This window comes from Myotis myotis, unplaced genomic scaffold (genome assembly GCF_014108235.1).
Source record: "Myotis myotis isolate mMyoMyo1 unplaced genomic scaffold, mMyoMyo1.p scaffold_m19_p_2, whole genome shotgun sequence".
Classification (NCBI taxonomy): Eukaryota; Metazoa; Chordata; class Mammalia; order Chiroptera; family Vespertilionidae; genus Myotis; species Myotis myotis.
In genome coordinates, this window is record NW_023416324.1 from 34,742,904 (window position 1) to 34,762,047 (window position 19,144).

General features: G+C 43.6%; 1 protein-coding gene across 1 annotated transcript in view; it reads right to left on the reverse strand.

Moving 5' to 3' along the window:
• Window positions 1–19,144, reverse strand: part of RAB3B (RAB3B, member RAS oncogene family) — a 68,703-nt gene that overhangs the window by 3,133 nt on the left and 46,426 nt on the right. The window contains exons 3-4 of the mRNA XM_036352187.1: window positions 15,925–16,043; window positions 13,764–13,888 (exon numbers count right to left, since the gene is read on the reverse strand). Coding sequence (XP_036208080.1) covers window positions 13,764–13,888; window positions 15,925–16,043 — 244 coding nt within the window. The remainder of the gene's footprint in view (window positions 1–13,763; window positions 13,889–15,924; window positions 16,044–19,144) is intronic.

Below are 19,144 nucleotides of genomic sequence, written 5' to 3' on the forward strand. Positions count from 1 at the left end.
AGAATTAGTTCAAGGACTGAAGAAGATAATGAATGTAAAATGTATATAGCCCTGTGCCTGACACCGAGGAGAGTCATTAGGTATACTTTCCAATAGAGTGAATACTTCAATATGTGTGCATAGTACTTCCCAGTTCACATCCATTATCTCATTTGATCGTGATGTCATACCTGGGGGAAAGAGGGTCCGGGCAGACCCTCTCCATTTCACTAATGTAGACACTGTGGCTGAGAGAAATAAACCAACTTGCCCAAGATAAGGCACCAGTATGAGAAGCAGGCTTTGGCCTTTTTGACCAGAGCTTTCCCTCCTCTTCCCCCTGCCTCCCTTTCCCCCTAGTCTGGCCAGCACTAGTCTAGGCTCTGGGAGGCACCCCAAGATCCACACTGAATAAGCAAAACTCTATTTGCCCTTTCCACCCACAGACACAAAGGCTTATCACCACTCAGTGGGGTGCCTTCTTCCTGAATTCCCCTGGAATTGCCCTGTATCTCTCCTTCCCCCAACAAGCCCCCACAAAAGGCCCTCAGAAAACTGCACCGAAAGCATGGGACATCCTTGACTGTTCGGTACCTTGAGATCTTTAACGACACTTTCTGTGTCAATGAACAGGACTTGGTTGTCTTAGGAGACACAAGAAAGGCCCTCCTGATTCAGACAAAGTGGCTGCTTTCCAACTGAGGAATCTTGGCCAGGTTGGGGGCAACCCTTGAAAGTCTAAGCCACTTTCTCCATCACTCCCCTGCCCTAGCCTACTCCTTCCTCTTTTGTCTGTCTACCTCTTTCCCTTCCTTTGGAGTCTGTCTTTATTTCTCCTCAAAAGCTTCTTTCTTCCTTGTTTTTTTTTTCTTCATTTTAGCTCTTCTTTTTCCCTTATGTTCCTTGCACTCTTTTCTTGGGGGTCTCTAATATTTATTGAGCACCTACTATATGCCAGACTCAATGCTAGGAGTTTTACAAATATCATCTTACTTAATCTTCCCAGCAGCCTGTTGGGTAAATAGAACCGTCTCCAATTTGTAAATGTGAAAACCAAGGCTCCAAGAGATTATATAACTCATACAAGGTCACATGGCTGTATTAGTGGAAATTGGGTCTAGATCTGGGTTTGGCTAGCTCCCAAGTCCATACACAGTCCAGCCTCCTATTTCTCCCTCTCACTTACCTTTTTCCCCCTGATGATATCTTTTTCTTCCTTTACAAGTACCTTTGGCCTCCTTTGCTTTTATCTGACTACCACCGTGTCTGAATCTGAGCAAGTCACTTCATCTTTTTGAATCACTTAACCTCTATGAGTCTCAGACACCCCATTTGTCAAATAGAAATAATAACAGTGTCTTCCAGCTGAGAGAGGTTGGGAGGACTGAGCGAGGTGATGGATAAATTGCTGTACAAAAGTTGCCTGTTATAATGACAGCTTCTTTCTGCTCTTCTTCTTTCATCTGCGTCTCTCCTCTCCATCTTTTTCATCTCCCACAAAAGAGGATGGTCTCTTTCCCCTGCCCTCCTCTCCCTGATATCCCATTGTCTACAAAGAGGCTGAAGCCCCCAGGTACAAACAAGGCTCTTCCCCCAGCCATCCCAGCTTGAAGCTGGGATGTGAGTACAACCCCTGCCAGCCCACCTCAGCTGACAGCTTCTCCTGTGGCCCATTTCCCGACCTGAGAAAGGCAAGCTGCAAAAGTGCAGGCTAATTTCAGCCTGTGATGAAGAAGGAGGCAGCTGCTGGCTCATTATCCTCAGGCCATAGAAACCTAGTCAGCTTCAGAGACCCTCCAGCATGTAGCTTTTCCTTACTGGATATCATAAAAATGGACTGTCTGTTGACTGGTTTATTACAAGTGACAGTGGCAGGGGAGGTGTTGGGGGTGTTGCCTGCTCCCCCCAAACAAATAAAGGGGCAAACAAATAAAGAAGTAAATAGCCTTAAACCATCAGTGTAGATGAATGTGAGGACACAGGTCAAGGCCAAGAGAACAAATGCCTTCTGAGGAAGTGGCACTGAGGGGAGATATGCCACACGGAGCAGGTGGGCAGTGGGAAGAAGCCCAGGAGTTAGACAGCCTGGATTTGAACATATCCCAGTCAGCTACCAACTGGGTGACCATAGGCAAGTTGCCTAATCTCTCTAAGCCTATCTTCTCATATTGTAGAATGGGGTAAATATTTCCTACCTGATAGGGCAGTAATGAAAATTAAATGCACAAAAGTATGTCAGTCCCTCACATGTGCATAGTTCTTAACAGTTCACAAATACAAATTTTTAAATATATGTTTTTATTGATTTTTTTTTTTAGAGAGAGAAGAAGGGAGAGAGAGAAAGAGACAGAAACATCGATGGGAGAGAGAATGGGGATCGAGCCCAAAACTTGGGCATGCATCTGACCAGGAATTGAACCAGCAACGCTTTGGTTCACAGGACAATGCTCAACCAACTGAGCCACACCAGCCAGGGCCACAAATACAATTTTAGAACAACCTTGTGAGGGGCTAAGGTGAGACAAGGGTTATCACTTGTAATTTGCAGATAGGGAAACTGAGGTTTAGAGATGGGGCATTAGCCAGGGCTCTATCTCTTATGCCCCCTTGTCTTGCTCTTAGTTGGAACAGTGACAGAACATACTAGAACATTTCTAACCCAGGTAGAGAAAACCAGAGGCTGTGCAGGAATGCAGTGGAGGGAGAGAGTGGAGGGGAAGAGAGGGGGTGGGAGCCTCCAGAAGTTAGTGGGGATGGGAGCCTTTAGGGCCAGCACTGAGCAAAACTCTTCACCCAACTAACTTCTCATTTTTCAGGACCCAGCTTAGATAGGGCCTCTTCATTCTCCTTGTGCTTCCTCTGCCATAGCACATGTCACCCTGCATGCAGAAGTCCATTTGACAAGACCATGTCATTCATCTGAGTGTCTGCACCAGTTGGAGTAGGTGCTTGCTGAGTAGGTGGTTGAATGATTAGATGAACGAGGTGGGAATGAGCACGGAGGATGTGGATGAGGAGATGTGGACAGTGGGGGTCATAAGAACTCAGCTCATTGGGATGGTAGATCCTGTGCTGGGCATTGGGGACACTGAGGCGAATCAGAAACAGTTCCTACCCTTAAGGAACTCCTAGTCTAGTGTGGGAGAGACATAGTGACAATATTGTAGTGATAAAAGCTGGAATGGTGAGAAGCCAGGCGATGGTCAGGGCACAAAGTTATTTAAATGAGCCTGGGCACCAGGGAAGGCTTCTTGGAGAAGCTGATTCCTAAAAAGATATCAGCTAAATAAAGACACATGGTTGTGAGTGTATTTGTGAGCACATGCATGTACAGCACACAGGGAAAAAGGTATGAGCACAGACAATAGGGCAAAAAACAGCCTTGGTTTATGCTGGAATGACCATAGTAGTCTGTTATCATCAGAGCAGAAAGCTCCCAGTGGTGAGAGATGAGGTAGTAGGTGGCCAAACATGGAGACCTCGTATGTCATGCTGAGACTTGTCTCCACTGCCATCTCAAAGGTACCGGTGGTATGAGAACTCTGATTCCAGTAACCAGCTCATGGGTCTAGCCAGCTCTTTCGCTAGCAGAACAAGTCCAGATGCACCCCCACCTAATTATTGTCAGTCTCCTGGAAGGTTCTTCATTCGTAGGCCCAGATGGTAACCTTTTCCTCAGGTTCATTAGTAAGGATTCTCAGGAGCTGAGAATCTAGTGAGGTCACGAAGATGACAACTGATAAATCAGACTAGCCCCCAATCCTTTCGTCCCTCTAATTGGCTTCAAAACAATGGCATTTCTGCTGTCTTTAATAGGTCCCAATTCTTAACTGAATCTAATGATTCCCTCCACTCCAACATGATTACGTCTCCCCTTCCAGTCCAAAGACAGCTGTCACAGACCCACAGACCGTGTCCACACTTCCTGCTTCTGAATTTGACTTCAGAATTCTGTTCAGAAACTTGCAACCTTCTAAACTCACCCCTCCGTCCTGACACTGCCCCAGAACCTTTCTCCTTCCCTTATATGTTCAAATCCCTTCTCCATCCTTTTCTGATACCTCCTCATCTCCATCATGCATCAATCTTTAACTCACACCCCTCTGATCACTGATGATTTTGGCAAGGAACTCACTGTCTTCCTTTCCACGCAGGGTGTTCTCATTCTCAGGAACTTTTGGTTTCATGTGGACAATCCATCCAACACCCTGGCCTCTTAATGTCTTGAACATATCATTTCAGCGACCTTTTTCTTCCACTTTGTTTCAGCTATGCCCCGTTCATATAACCTGAGCTATTTTTAAAAAATATATATTTATTGATTGATTTCAGAGAGGAAGAGAAAGTGAGAGAGAAACATCAATAATCAGAATCATTGACTGGCTGCCTCCAGCACGTCCCCTACTGGGGATGGAGCCCGAAACCCAGGCATGTGCCTTTGGCCGGAATCGAAACGGGACCCTTCAGTCCGCAGGCCAAAGCTCTATCCACTGAGCCAAACCAGCCAGGGCTAACCTGAGCTATTTTGACTTGGCTTTGTGTCATCAGAATTAACGCAATAGCCAGCTTATTGGCTTAACACCCATTACCCTGCATGGTTGGTCTCTCTCTCTACTTCTCCAGCCTCATCTTCCTGGTTCACACCATGTTCCAGAAACATCAACACTTTCTTATTTGGTGCCTTTGCCCAGGCTATTACTTTCTAGCTCCTACTCCTAATTATCTTTATTACTCACCTGTGGAATCACTGATTCCAGAGAGCCTTTGCTTTCTCTTCCCACCCAACCCCCACCACTCAGAACATACGAAGTACCTCTCCCCTGTAATACCATGCCACCTTACCCAGTTGTTTCAGTCAGATCCCAACGGGAAAATGGGAACTATTCTTAATATTTAACCCAGAGGGAACTGATTATATAGGTGATAGAAAAACTAAAAGGCCAAATAGAATAGTAAGGAAACCTATAGATTATCAACAGGGGAAAAAAGAAAGAAAAATACAACAAAACAAGCTCTGGCCAGGTAGCTCAGTTGGTTGGAGTATCGGGTTTATATCCGGTTAGGGAAAATATAAGAGTCAATCAATGAGTGCATGAATAAGTGGAACAGCAACTCAGTGTTTCTCTCTTTCCCTCTCTCCCTCTCTCTCCCCTTTCCTTTCTCTCTAAAATCCTATATAATAAAAGGCTAATATGCAAACTGACCGAACAGCAGAACAACCAGTCGCTATGATGTGCACTGACCACCAGGGGCCAGACGCTCAACGCAGGAGCTATCCCCTGGTGTTCAGTGCACTCCCACAGGGGGAGTGCCGCTCAGCCAGAAGCCGAGCTCATGGCTGATGAGTGCAGCAGCAGTGGCGGGTGCCTCTCCTGCCTCCACGGCAGTGCTAAGGTTGTCCAACTGACAACTTAGGCCTGCTCCACGAGTCGGACAGCCCCCAAGGGCTCCCAGACTCTGGACTGCAAGAGGGTGCAGGCCTGGCTGAGAGACCAATCCCCCACCCTGTGCACAGATTTTGTGCACCGGGCCTCTAGTCAATACATAAATTAAAACAAAAACTATTACTAGGGCCAAAGGAAGCTAGAACCATGGAAGCAGGAGTCAGGAAGAAGAGGAGCAGCCTCTACTGGAGGAGCTGAGTGTGTGTGGGGGGGAGGGGGGAATGCAGGTTTCTCCCTTTTCTCATCTCCAATCACCTGTCAGTGTCTCTCCTTAGCTAATCCCCTCAGGGACCTGGGAAACACAGCTTGCAAAGGTCAACACCCCAGAGGGGGTTGCAGGAAAGAGACAGAACAGGAGAAGGGTAAAGAGTTGATAGCAAACAGGCTAAGGACATCTACCCAAAGATTATTGAAATGATCTCTTTCCTATTTTACTTCCCTGGTCAATGAGGATTTTAAGGGCAGGGAATTCATTCACATCTGTGTCCCCAGGGTCCATCATGTGTTCAATGACTGTAGCAGATTATTCACTGCTGTCCCTGTAGAGGATTTTACATCCCTACAGATTGCCAAGTGGCTTGCAGTGCCTCCTTGTGGGAGGTATATATCGCCTTGTTTTGGCCAATGGATGTGGCCATTCCAAGTCTCACCAAAAGCATTAAGAAGAGCCTCTGTGTGGTTTAGCCATCCCAGATTGGATCCCAGAGTAAGAAGCTGGAACAGAGCTTCAGCTTACTTGCGGTAGCATGTAATGTGAGAAACAAACAAACAAACAAACAAACAACTTTACAGTATTATCTAAGCTTCTGAGTTGGGTTATATATTACCACAACATAATCTAAAGAAATCTCACTAACATTGTGAATGAGGGTGGAAATTGAAAAGAAACTATGGCGGGCTTTTGGGAAAACACCACTGGATGATAAAATGGGAGCCTTAAGGATTTTAAGTCCAAAGGCTGAGTTTTGTGTAGTACTGGGCCTGCCCTCTACTATCTGTATGGCTCAGAAAACTTACATAATCTTTTTTTTTTTTTTAAATAAAAAACAATTCTACACAAGGGGTGAAGTGGAGGGGATCAATGGGGGGAAAACGGGACATGTGTAATACTTTCAACAATAAAGATAAATTTTAAAAAATAATAATTTGAAAAAAGAAAAATGAAACAACTCCACAGCCCTGGCCAGTATGATTCGGTTGGGTGCCATCCCATGCACCAAGAAGTCTCCGGTTCAGTTTCTGGACAGGGCACATGCCTAGTTTGCAGGCTCGATCCAGAAGGGGGTGTGCAGGAAGCAGCCAATCAATGTTTTGCTCTCCCATCGATGTTTCTCTCTCTCCCTCTCCCTTCCTCTTTCTCTAAAAACCAATTAAAAATCTTTAAAAATAAGAACAATCCCACGGCATTTATTGTCATAAATAAATAACATAAGGGCAATCAAAGCCATATGAAGAAATGCTTAAGAACCATACTCCCAACAAAGGGCACTTAAAAGACACAAACTGTTAAGGTTACATAATCTTTAAGTGAAAAAATAAAGACACGGGAGTGTGCATAGATCTTTGTGTGCAAGAAAACACAAAGTGGTCTGGACTCCGCTTCTTCATCAGTACAATGGAGCTGATGATCATGCCACCTTCCAGGCTACGAGTGAGAGAGAGGGTCATAAGAGGATTGTTGTGAAAGCACATTGCGAGCGTCACCAAAGTTAGTTACTGTCATCAATGCCAACTGGTTCTCTTTTCCTCTGGAACGAGGCTTAGTGATGCAAGGTTTCAATGATTCATACCAATCCAAAAACTTTCAGCAAGCGCCTAAAATAGGCAAGGCAGCATACAAGAGTCTGTGGAGTCTGAGTGGAGAATTGTGTGAATTGAAATTACGGGATCAAAGAGGAATAGAGCCAAACAGTCCTTCCCAGTCAACGAATCCATATCCCCTGTCTTTCAGAGGGGCAAACTGAAACCCACAGACAGGAGACAAAAAGCTCAAGGTCATATAGTAAACTAGTGGCAGAGACAGGATAAAACATTCAATCTCCTCATTTCTAGTCTGATGCTTTTCCCACTATACTTCGCTGGAGTGAGTGCATGTATGTGTTTTGAAACCACATTTTAAATCGGTCTCTTCTTCTCTTGTAGGCAGAAGCACATTTGCCTTTTTCTAGCCTCCCTGGGCTCTGGCCAGACCCATTCCCAATCAGATGCGGGGAAGGGACAAGAAGCCCCTTCTGAAGGGCACAGGGAGGCAGAGGCCATAAAATGACATGCTTCCTGGAATAGGAGGCCCTGAAACTCCTCCACTCTCCCAAAGATCCACTTTCCCCAGGGTCTTTACAGCCGTGCTCATGTCCCAGGAACTTCACAGAAGACCTGTTGCTACTCACTCACAGCTTCAATAAATGCTAGTTGCTGGCCATATCAGTAGCCTTGGCTGAATGAGCTGAGAACAGCTAAAAAGAAGAAAAAAAAAAAAAGCCTGAAGAGGGATCCCATAAAGCAGAGAATGGCACTGCAGCACTGATGAGCAGACCACTGAAATGTACTTAATAGCCAGCATAGCAGAGGGAAAAGACTAGGGTGGTGATGAGAAAGGCTGAGCATCTTCCCTCACTGTTCCCAGGTCTGACCACTTCCTTCCAAAATTCTTAACATGGCCCATAAGATTCTGTGATCTGGTCTCTGCCTACTTCTCCACTCTCATCTCACACAATTCTCCCCTTGATTGTTTAGGCCCTGTGACATGCTAACTTTTTCTCATCCTTTAGTTCTCAGCTTAAGTGTTACTTTCTGAGATCTTGACTCTCCGTCTAAAATTAGGTCTCTCTTACCCTACCTGGTTTGGCTCAATGAATACAGTGTCAGCCTGCGTACTGAAGGGTCCCGGGTTCGATTCTGATCAAAGGCACATTTCGGGGTTCCAGGCTCAATCCCTAGTGTGGGTCATGTAGGAGGCAGTTGATCAATGATTCTTTCTCATTGTTAATGTTTCTGTCTCTCTCTCCCTCTCCCTTCCTCTCTGAAGTCAATAAAAAATATTTTTTTAAAAATCAGGTCTTTCTTTTTCACTTTCTTCATAGGCTGGTAACTTATGTTACTTTTATTTGCCCACCATACCTTTCTTTAAGGAGCCCCTATTTGAAACAGTTTGGTGGGACTATAGGTTATAATACTTGCCTCCCCCAGCTATTGGGGTAGGCATGTGACTCACAGGGGACCAATCATATTCTTCCCTGAGACTTATATATGGTGGCTGGTAGAGAGAAGTTCTTTTTGCAGGAGTTGGGACAATATGAATCTGGAGCTGCCATCATTCACCTTACTCCCCATGCAGTGTTTGGCTACAGGAAGAGGCTGAAGGGATAAGCAAAGCTGAGAACTAGAGAGTACAATTAAGTCCAAGGTCTAGTGGGCTTCACATGTATGTGAGATATATATATATATATATATAAAGTTTATATATATATATATATATATATATTATAAAGTTTATATATATATTATATATATATATTATATATATAATATATATATATATATATTAAGTTTTTATTGAAACCTAGTTTGATTTAGGGTTTTATCACTTGTCATAACAAAAGTCCTAACTTATGCAGAACTTATCACAATTTTTAATAGCTTTATTAAGATATAATTCAAGTACCAGGTAATTCACCCCTTTATACCATTTGAATTATATATTTTTGTATAACTATTTGTTTAAAATTTATTTCCTCATTAGTTCCAGGACAATAAGGATTATAGCTGTTTTCTTCACTGTTATATCTCAAGTGCCAAAACAGAATTTGCCTGGTTCAGAGTACATGGTCAAAAAATATTTTCAAATGAATAACTGAGTAAATGTATGAATAAATGAAAATCTACCCTAGTCTGGGTGCTTGGGAATAATGAAACAAATTAGACATAACTTTGCTGCTCTCGAGGTCAAGTAAGCAAGTTCTGGCTAAGCAATAGAGGAATGCTCAGGAAGTTGAGTAGGACAGAGATTGGTTACCTTGGCCTGCCCAAATCTGACCACTTCATTAAGGCCTTCTTCAAGTGCCTCCCTAAACCCTTTATTAAGAATCTCACTTCCATCTATGTTTCTACGTAAGTTTGATAGAGCTATACTGACTCCACTACTTCCTAACTATGTAATCTTGAGCAAATTACTTAATCTATGAACGTCATTTATCAGAGTATTGGGCATGTCCTATAGTACCTACCTTGAAGGGTTATATTGAGAATTAAATGAAATAATGCAAAGTTCTTCATATAATGCTTGGCTCAATATATATCACTCATTATTACCATATTTGCCCTATAGTGTGGTTAAGTGGTTAGGCTCTGGAGCCAGACTGCTGCTTGAGTTCAAATTCTGACTCTACCTATTACTAACTGTGTGACCTTAAGCAAGTTACCCAACTCTTTGTTCCTCAGTTTTCTCATCTGTTAAAAAAATAACTTGGAGATAAGAAAAGTACATGTCTCAGAGGATTTTAGGAGAATTGAATTAAATGAGTAATACCTTAAAACATTTAGAATAGTGCCTGGCACATGGTAAACATCTAATACTTAACCAGCTTACTTTTAAAAAATCTTAGTCGCTGGAACCGGTTTGGCTCAGTGGATAGAGCGTCGGCTTGCGGACTGAAGGGTCCCGGGTTCGGTTCCGGTCAAGGGCATGTACCTGGGTTGCGGGCACGTCCCCAGTGGGGGATGTGCAGGAGGCAGCTGATCAATGTTTCTCTCTCATCGATGTTTCTAGCTCTCTATCTCTCTCCCTTCCTCTCTGTAAAAAATCAATAAAATATATTTTAAAAAAAAAATCTTAGTCATAAAGACTTGGCATGCTGGCTATCTTTTTTCCTAATATAAAACTAATTCACCTTTTAAAAACGTAGTCTTGTTTAACTCTATGGGCTTGACATGCTGATTATATATTTTTTCTAATGCACACCAAAATATATACACAAAATCATTTTGCACACCACGTCCAGTGTCTTGGGTGTCTCTCTTTGGGAAACACTGCTCTAGACTCGCATGTTCCCATGATTTCTGGTTCCCTGAACACAATGTGCTATTCCTTGCCTTTGCCAGTGTTATTCTCCCTGCTTAGAATGTCTTGCCTCGCTTTCTCCCTTGGCTGCTCCTACTTGTCTTTATGACTCAGCTTAGGCATCGTGTTCTCTGACCCCAACTGAATTAGGTGCCTCCTCTGTGCTCCCACAATCCCCAGCATATCCCGAGTCTATCACAACAGTGATCACTTGGGGTATCACTGTTTCTATCCTTCACAGACCAGGGAATGTCTCCTATTTCACTGCACAGTACCTGGCATAGAGCAGGTACTCAGAAGTCTTAATTGGATTGAAGTAAAATGAGTAGCCAAATACATAACATAATACACATTTAATTGAAACATATTTGTGCAGTATCTTCTCAGTGCAAGGCCACATACTAGGCGCTGTGGGTACAAAGATAAATAAGATTAATTTCCTGGCCTCATGGAGCCTTTGGGAGATAGACAAGAAAACAAGGGCACCCACGTGCCATGGGCACTGTGACTGCTGCCTGTATGGGGTACATTAAGTGGGGACCCAAAGAAAAGAGCTCTGGGCAGCCAGGAAAGGCTTCACAGAAGATGTGCAGCTTGAGTTGTTTTGAAAACTGTGTGTATGTGTGTGGGGGAGGGGGTGTTTCACTGGATGAATGAGGGTGGGGAATGGGACACAGAAGAGAGCATTCCAGACAGATGGTGTTTAGAGGGTCCAGGGAGGGTGCTGGGGTTTCCCTGGGGACAGCAGGTTGAAGACATAAAGAGAGAGCCTGAGGTCACCTAGGTGTGGGTGGCAGAACATGCTTTCTGTTCTGTGAACCACAGATGGAGGAGGTACTTTCTGAATCCTGAGAAACTCTGTGATGGTATAAGAAGAGTACGACCCAAGATAATTCAATCTTCCTTTTTATTACTTAACTAGAGGCCCAGTGCATAAAATTCATGCACAGGGAGAGTCCCTCAGCCCGGCTTGCACTCTCTCCAATCCGGGACCCCTTGGGGGGATGTCCGACTGCTGGTTTAGGCCCGATCCTAAATTGGCAGTTGGGCATCCCTCTCGCAATCCAGGACCGCTGGCTCCTAACTGCTCACCTGCCTACCAGCCTGATCCCCCTAACTGCTCTCCCCTGCCAGCCTGATCCCCCTAACTGTTCTCCCCTGTCAACCTGATCCTCCTAACTGCTCTCCCCTGCCGACCTGATCCTCCTAACTGATCTCCCTGCCAACCTGATCCCCCTAACTGCTCTCCCCTGCTGACCTTATCCTCCTAACTGATCTCCCTGCTAGCCTGATCCCCCTAACCACCTCTGCCTCTGCTCCGCCTCCATGGCTTAGTCCTGAAGGATGTCCAGAAGATCGTCCAGAAGATGTCTAGTCTAATTAGCATATTACCCTTTTAGTAGTATAGATGTATTTACTTTTTAATCCTTACCCAAAGATATTTTTTCCATTGATTTTTAGAGAGAGTGGAAGGGAGAGGGATAGACAGAGAGAAACACTGATATGAGAGACACATCAATTGGTTGCCTCCCATATGCCCCCCACCAGGCCGGGAGCCTGCAGGGAGCCTGCAACAGAGATATGTGCCCTTGACCGGAATCGAACCTGGGACCCTTCAGTCTACAGGCCAACGCTCTATCCACTGAGCCAAACCAGCGAGGGTCCTTTTTGTTATTTACCTACAGTTTGCTAGTTTCTATTTCAGAACACCCTGGGGAATAGGGGAAGGGAGAAAGAAGCATAGGACTCCTCCCCCAACACACACATACTCATAATACATGTAATATAAATATGTGCAACACACAACACACATAATACAAATATATACAACACACTTGGACATTATACTGTACAGTTTACCTATCTACCAGCCCATATATCAGTACTTCAGAAATTGCCAGAGAGTGTAACTTTAACTCTCCTACTGCTGAAAACTTACGACACCTAAGTTGTGAGAACTGTTTAGACTAGCTAAAAGCTAAGCAATAGAGGAAGATTTCTCTAAGGCAGTGGTTCTCAACCTTCCTAATGCCGCAACCCTTTAATACAGTTCCTCATGTTGTGGTGACCCCCAACCATAAAATTATTTTCGTTGCTACTTCATAACTGTAATTTTGCTACTGTTATGAATCGTGATGTAATTATATATGTGTTTTCTGATGGTCTTAGGCGACCCCTGTGAAAGGTCGTTCGACCCCCAAAGGGGTCGCGACCCACAGGTTGAGAACCGCTGCTCTAAGGCGATCTTACATTAAAGCCCAATACAGAAAAGAAAAGAAAAAGTTGCTATTTTAAGCAAGTATTGGCAGGGGTCCTCCTGTAGGGCCACTGAGACACACCTAAGGCACCTGGGTCTCAAGGGAGCACAAGAATCAAGATACTTTAACCTTGGAAAAAGCCAGAGCATTACTGAGCTGCATACTTAAAGCCACACTGTTTCCTCCCTTCAAACAGTGACTTTTGTTGTGAAACGTGTTTTGGTGAGGAAGGATCCGCTTACATTGGGAGAAAGCGTAAGACACAACCTGTGATGTTCAGTGCTATAGTTACTGTAGAGTTGTTTGATATGAAGGACATTATCACAAGCCGCATGGAGAGTCTGCTCTACAGCTGCCAATGAAGAGCAGTGCTTCTCTGGAATAATAGGCTTGTTTTTAATTTAAGAACCATCTCTGAACCATGTAACAGATTATGTTTCCCTCTTTGCAATGGTTGCTAGGAAGCTCGAAGCCAATATTTTGGCCCAACTCTTGTTTATCCCCAAGAATTTACAATATACATGCTTATCTCACTGCAGGCTTCCTCTTATTTACCTCCTACCCTTGCTTTTCCTTTGCTCCAATGTTCTCACTTTTTTAAGTTTTACTTATATATTCAACGTAACAAAATATATGCATATAATCATAAATTTCCTAACACAAAGCTATATGTTCATCACATACATATAAAACAATACATAGAGCACATCTATAATAATAAAAACATAATATGCTAATTAGACCGGACGTCCTACTGGATGTCCTTCCAGACAAAGCCGCAGCGGGCGGGGGCCGTGGCAGAGGTGGCAGAGGCCCCGGGCCGTGGTGGCAGCAGGCAGGGGCTGCAGTGGCAGTGGCAGGCCAGGGCTGGGGCCAAGGCCCTTGCACAAATTTCGTGCATCAGACCTCTAGCATGTACGTATTTCACAATCTCCCCAATGTCACATTTCCATGCACGCGCACACACACACACACACACACACACACACACACACAAACATAAACACACATGTGTTGTATACATACCAAGTTGCTCTGCGAGGAGCCGGCCCTTTTCAGCAGGAACAACCCTTTCTTCCTCCATGTCACACTTGTTTCCCACCAGGATAACCTGTGCATTGTCCCAGGAGTAGGTCTTGATCTGAGTAGCCCTAAAGAGCAACAGATAGAGGACCATGTTAATGATATACACACCCCAGGCTGAAAAGGGCTCTGTGAAGCTTGAAGAAACCGATTCCCTTCCATGGGAATAGCAACACCCAAGTTACTATTAATTAATTCAGCTGAGGACAGAGACATACCTGCCCCAACTAGCTGTCACAGATGCTGATCCCTGAGCCCTGGTTGCAAACTTTACCTAGCTCTTTGGAGCCCTCTTCTAATGCATTTGCCCGCCCCTCTTCTCAGCAGGCAGAGAGCTCTTTCTAAACCATCTATCTGACCATATCCTTTCTTAAAAGCTTTCTCTCCCCCACTACCCATGCAATGAAGTCTAGATCCCTCCGTCAGGCGTTAAAGACCATTCACCTCCCATCTCTCCAGCCTCATCACTCTTCCTCCCACTTTACAAACCTTCTCACCCATTCCGCCCCCCAAATGCTTTTCCATGGCTTGTGCCTTTGCCTGTCCTGGGAATCCCTTCCCCACACTAACTTGTCTCAAAGGCTCAAGGTTCCCTGTTGGGAGCCTTCCCCAGGCCCAGCTAGCCTCTCCCTCCTCCTCTGATTCATAAACCTTAGATCATAATTATTTGTAGAAACCAAAATGTCATTAGTGCTTTCTTTTATGTACAATGATTATGAAACTTTTTAAAAATAGTTTTATGTACTTTTCAAATTTTGAAAGTATGTTTTACTTCTATAACTAGAAACAACATTTTGAAAGAGGGGATAAAATAGGACCCTTATATTGTGGAGACATCTTTTTGTGGGGACGGGCCTAACTCTGTCCCCAACCAACCAACCAACCAACCAGGTAGAAATGATTACTTCTCCTTTCGTTCCCCTTCACATTCACTGTGGCTACTGTTACATTTGCCTGAATGTATCTGTCCTTCCTTTGAGGGCAGGGATAGGCTTATTCATCTTTGGGGTGCCCGTCCCCTGCAAAGAGCACAGACCAAGAGAAGTTGACAGTGAATGTCTGATGAATGAGTAAGTCAGAAAATGGTTAATCCTGAAGCAGATCTAAAATTATGACCCTACCCTGACACGGACCCTAAATCTAACTCAGTCCTAACTACAAACTAGATCCGTCACTGACCCTGCTGCTCCCAAAGCTGATCCCACCACCAAACTTTCCTTCCAGGGTGAGCAGTCTTTCCCACAAAGGATGGAATTCACTCAGCCATCACCTGTTGTGGGCCAACAAAGAGCCAGCACTGCTGCTCTGTGCCCAGCCTGCTCAGCTTCTCTGATTCTGAAGAAGAGCCACAGCACAGATGTCCCACCTTCCCCCATCCTCATCCTTCCCACGGACAGGGGCATCGGGTCCTGGCCCCTCCCTCCAACCTGTCTTTACCCCCATGCACCCTTCTCCCTGTGAAGTTATGCTCCAGGAAGAACGATGTAAGTTGCTCAGAGGTTGTACCACTGGGGAGCTGGGCTGATTTCCATTGTGAGCTGAGTCTTTATCAACTTGGATTGAATTGGATGTGCTCTTGGACCCCTAGCCCAGCTCAGGGATTAACTTGATAGGGAAGCAGTATGTGGATTCACTCACTACTGTGCCCACAATGCTCTTTCTAAAACATTCATCTGAACCTTTGGTTCCAAACTTGTTACCCCAGCATGCAAAATCCTTCATGACCTCTGCTCTTTCTGTCCTCGCACTTACCTTCCGCCTTTGCACATCTGTATTTTTTTTTTCTAGAACATTCTTATCCATTCACCCTTCTGGCTAACTTCTGTTCATCTTACAACATGCAGCATATGTCAGCAACTCTAGGACACTTTCCCTGACTCCCCAGGCTGGGTCAGAGCCCTCCACTGGGTTCCCACAGCCCCAGCGACTCTCTTCAACCTGTCACATGTTATTTTCATTGCCTGTTTACTGATTTCATCTGTGAATTCCTTTAGGACAGGAGCCAATCTAATTCACCCAGATTTCTCTAGCCCATAACACAAGGCCTAAACCACACTTTAGGTTTTCTTAAACAGGTTGATGAATGAATGAATGAATCTCATACCAATCTTGCACAGCATTGAAAGACTCCTCATTGGTGATATCATACATCAGAATGAAGCCCATGGCCCCACGGTAATAGGCTGTGGTAATGGTCCGGTACCGCTCCTGCCCCGCTGTGTCCTAGGTGGGAAAAGAAAGAGTCAGCCTCCTAGAAAGTTTGCTTTTGTTCCTAAAAAGTCCCCAGAACAATTAACTAATAAGAGCACCTATTATGTGTCTTGTATTATATTTGCTGATTAGAATAAAATGATATTTAAATCCTCGTAGAAATTAATAAGAATATAATTAAAATCCCAACAGAAAAATGGGCAAGGGGAATGAACAATTCATAGAAGAAATGTAAATTAATATTTATTGTACAAGGTTTTAACCAACCTGGCCAGTGTTGCTAACTGGTTAGAATGTCAGCTTGCACACAGGCGGGTCATGAGTTCATTTCCTGGTCAAGGGCATATACCAGGGTTGCAGTTTGCTCCCCACCCTCGAGTCAGGGTACATGTGGGGGACAATTAGTTGATGTGTCCTTTTCACATCGCTGTCTCTCTCTCTCTCTCCTTCCCTCCCTTTCACTCTCTTGCCTTCTACTCTATGAAAAGCAATGGAAGAAATATCCTCAGGTGAGGATTTTTTAAAAAGGTTTTAGCCATAGGCAGCAAAATACTAGACATATGTCATAGGAAAATCTTTACCGATACAGCTCCTAGGACAATGGAAACTAAGGAGAAAATAAACAAATGGGACTACATCAAAATAAAAAGCTTCTGCACAGCAAAAGAGACCATCAACAAAACAACAAGAAAGCCCAATGCGTGGGAGAACATATTTGCTAATGTTATCTCTGATAAGGGCCTAATCTCCAACATTTACAGGGAACTCATACAACTTAATAAAAGGAAGATAAACAATCCAATCAAAAAATGGGCAAAAGACCTAAATAGATACTTTTCAAAAGAGGACATTCAGAAAGCCAAGAGACATATGAAAACATGCTCAAAGTCACTAATCATCCAAGAGATGAAAATCAAAACGACAATGCGGTACCATCTCACACCTGTCAGACTGGCTATCATCAACAAATCAACAAACGACAAGTGCTGGAGAGGATGCGGAGAAAAAGGAACACTAGTGCACTGCTGGTGGGAATGCAGACTGGTGCAGCCACTATGGAAGACAGTATGGAGTTTCCTCAAAAAGTTAAAAATTGAACTGCCATTTGACCCCGTGATCCCACTTCTAGGAATATATCCCAAGAAATCAGAAACACCAATCAGAAAGGATATATGCACCCCTATGTTCATAGCAGCACAATTTATAATAGCTAAGATTTGGAAACAGCCTAAGTGCCCATCAGCAGATGAGTGGATTAGAAAACTATGGTACATCTACACAATGGAATACTACACTGCTGTAAAAGAAGGAACTCTTACCATTTGCAACAGCATGAATGGACCTAGAGAGCATTATGCTAAGAGAAATAAGCCAGTCAGAGAAAGGTAAATATCACACGATCTCACTCATTTGTGGATTATAATGAACAACATAAACTGATGAACAAAAACAGATATAGAGACAAAGAAGCATCGATCAGATGCTCAAACCGCATATAAGCATAAGTGATGTACGCAGACAATAGGGGGTGAGGTTGAGGGGAAGACTAGGGGGATGAGGGGACAATGGGGGGGATAAAGACACATTTGTAATACCGTAATCAATAAAAAAAATTTTTAAAAAAGATGTACAAAAGGGGCAAACCTCAAAAAAAAAATAGAGCCAGAAGCATTGAACAGACCATCCAACCTAAGAGGGAAGGAAGGGTTGTTGGGCGGGCAAGAAATCAACAAAAGGACTTGTATGCATGCATATGAGCATAACCAATGGACTAGGGGGGTGAGGGCTTGTGCTGGGGGTGGGAGCGGTCAGGGAGAGGTCAATGCGGGGAAAAGAAGGCTTATGTAATTTTTTAAACAATAAAGAATTTAAATTTTTTAAAAAGTGTTAAAATGATTTTTACCTTATTTTTAATTATAATTCCCATTATAGATGAGGATATAGTGAGAAGTTGCAACCTCACACCTGCTCATGGGAGTGGAACTTGGTTCAATCTTTTTGGAAATCAACTTGAAAGTCTCAAGAGCATTAAAAATATCTGTACTCTTTGACCCAGAATTTCTTCTCCTAAAAACTTTTCCTACAAAATTGGAAAATCAAATACCTAATCACAAAAATGTTTGTTACCACTTTATTTAGACAGTGAAAAAGTATCAAACTATATATTCAACAATAGGAGATTGGTTCAACTATAAGATTTTTATATGTGTTTATTTATTTATTTTTTTATTATTATTAGTTAAGGTATTACAAATGTGTCCTCATCCCCCCCATTAACCCCCAACCTCCGCCCCCCCCCCCCCCCCCCCGCCCCGCGCACACATGCTCCCATTCCCCTGTTGTCCATGTCCATTGGTTTGGCTTATATACATGTATACAAGTCCTTCGGTTGATCTCTTCCCCTTACCCCCGCCCTCCCCTACTTTCCTTCTGGGGATTGATAGTCTGATCGCTGTTTCTCAGTCTTTGGGTCTGTCCCTTTTCATCAGTCTATCTTGTTCTCTATAATCCACAAATGAGTGAGATATATGTGTTTATTTTTGTAAGACAACTTAATGACCTGGGACAATGCTTGTGATATGATATCAGTTTTGTAAGTATATCTGCAGAGAAGAAAACTGGAAAGAAATGCATCAAAAATGAATAGTTATCTCTACTATCTTAATAGTTATCTACTATCTTAATAGTTATCTCTAGTAATTCTTGTCTCTCTTGCACAAGAGACAAGAATTACTAGAACTTTATTTTTCTTCATGTAATTTTATTTTCGTTACAATAAGCATGTATTATTCTTATATAAGGAGAAATAAACATTTTTTTAATATATATTTTATTGATTTTTTACAGAGAGGAAGGGAGAGAGATAGAGAGTTAGAAACATCGATGAGAGAGAAACATCAATCAGCTGCCTCCTGCACACTACCCACTGGGGATGTGCCCGCAACCCAGGTACATGCCCTCGACCGGAATCGAACCTGGGACCCTTCAGTCCGCAGGCTGACGCTCTATCCACCGAGCCAAACCGGTTTTGGCAGAAATAAACATTTTTACTAAAAACAATTACTAAGACAATTATTTATCTCAAGCATCTCACAGTCCAGTTGGAAATGTCA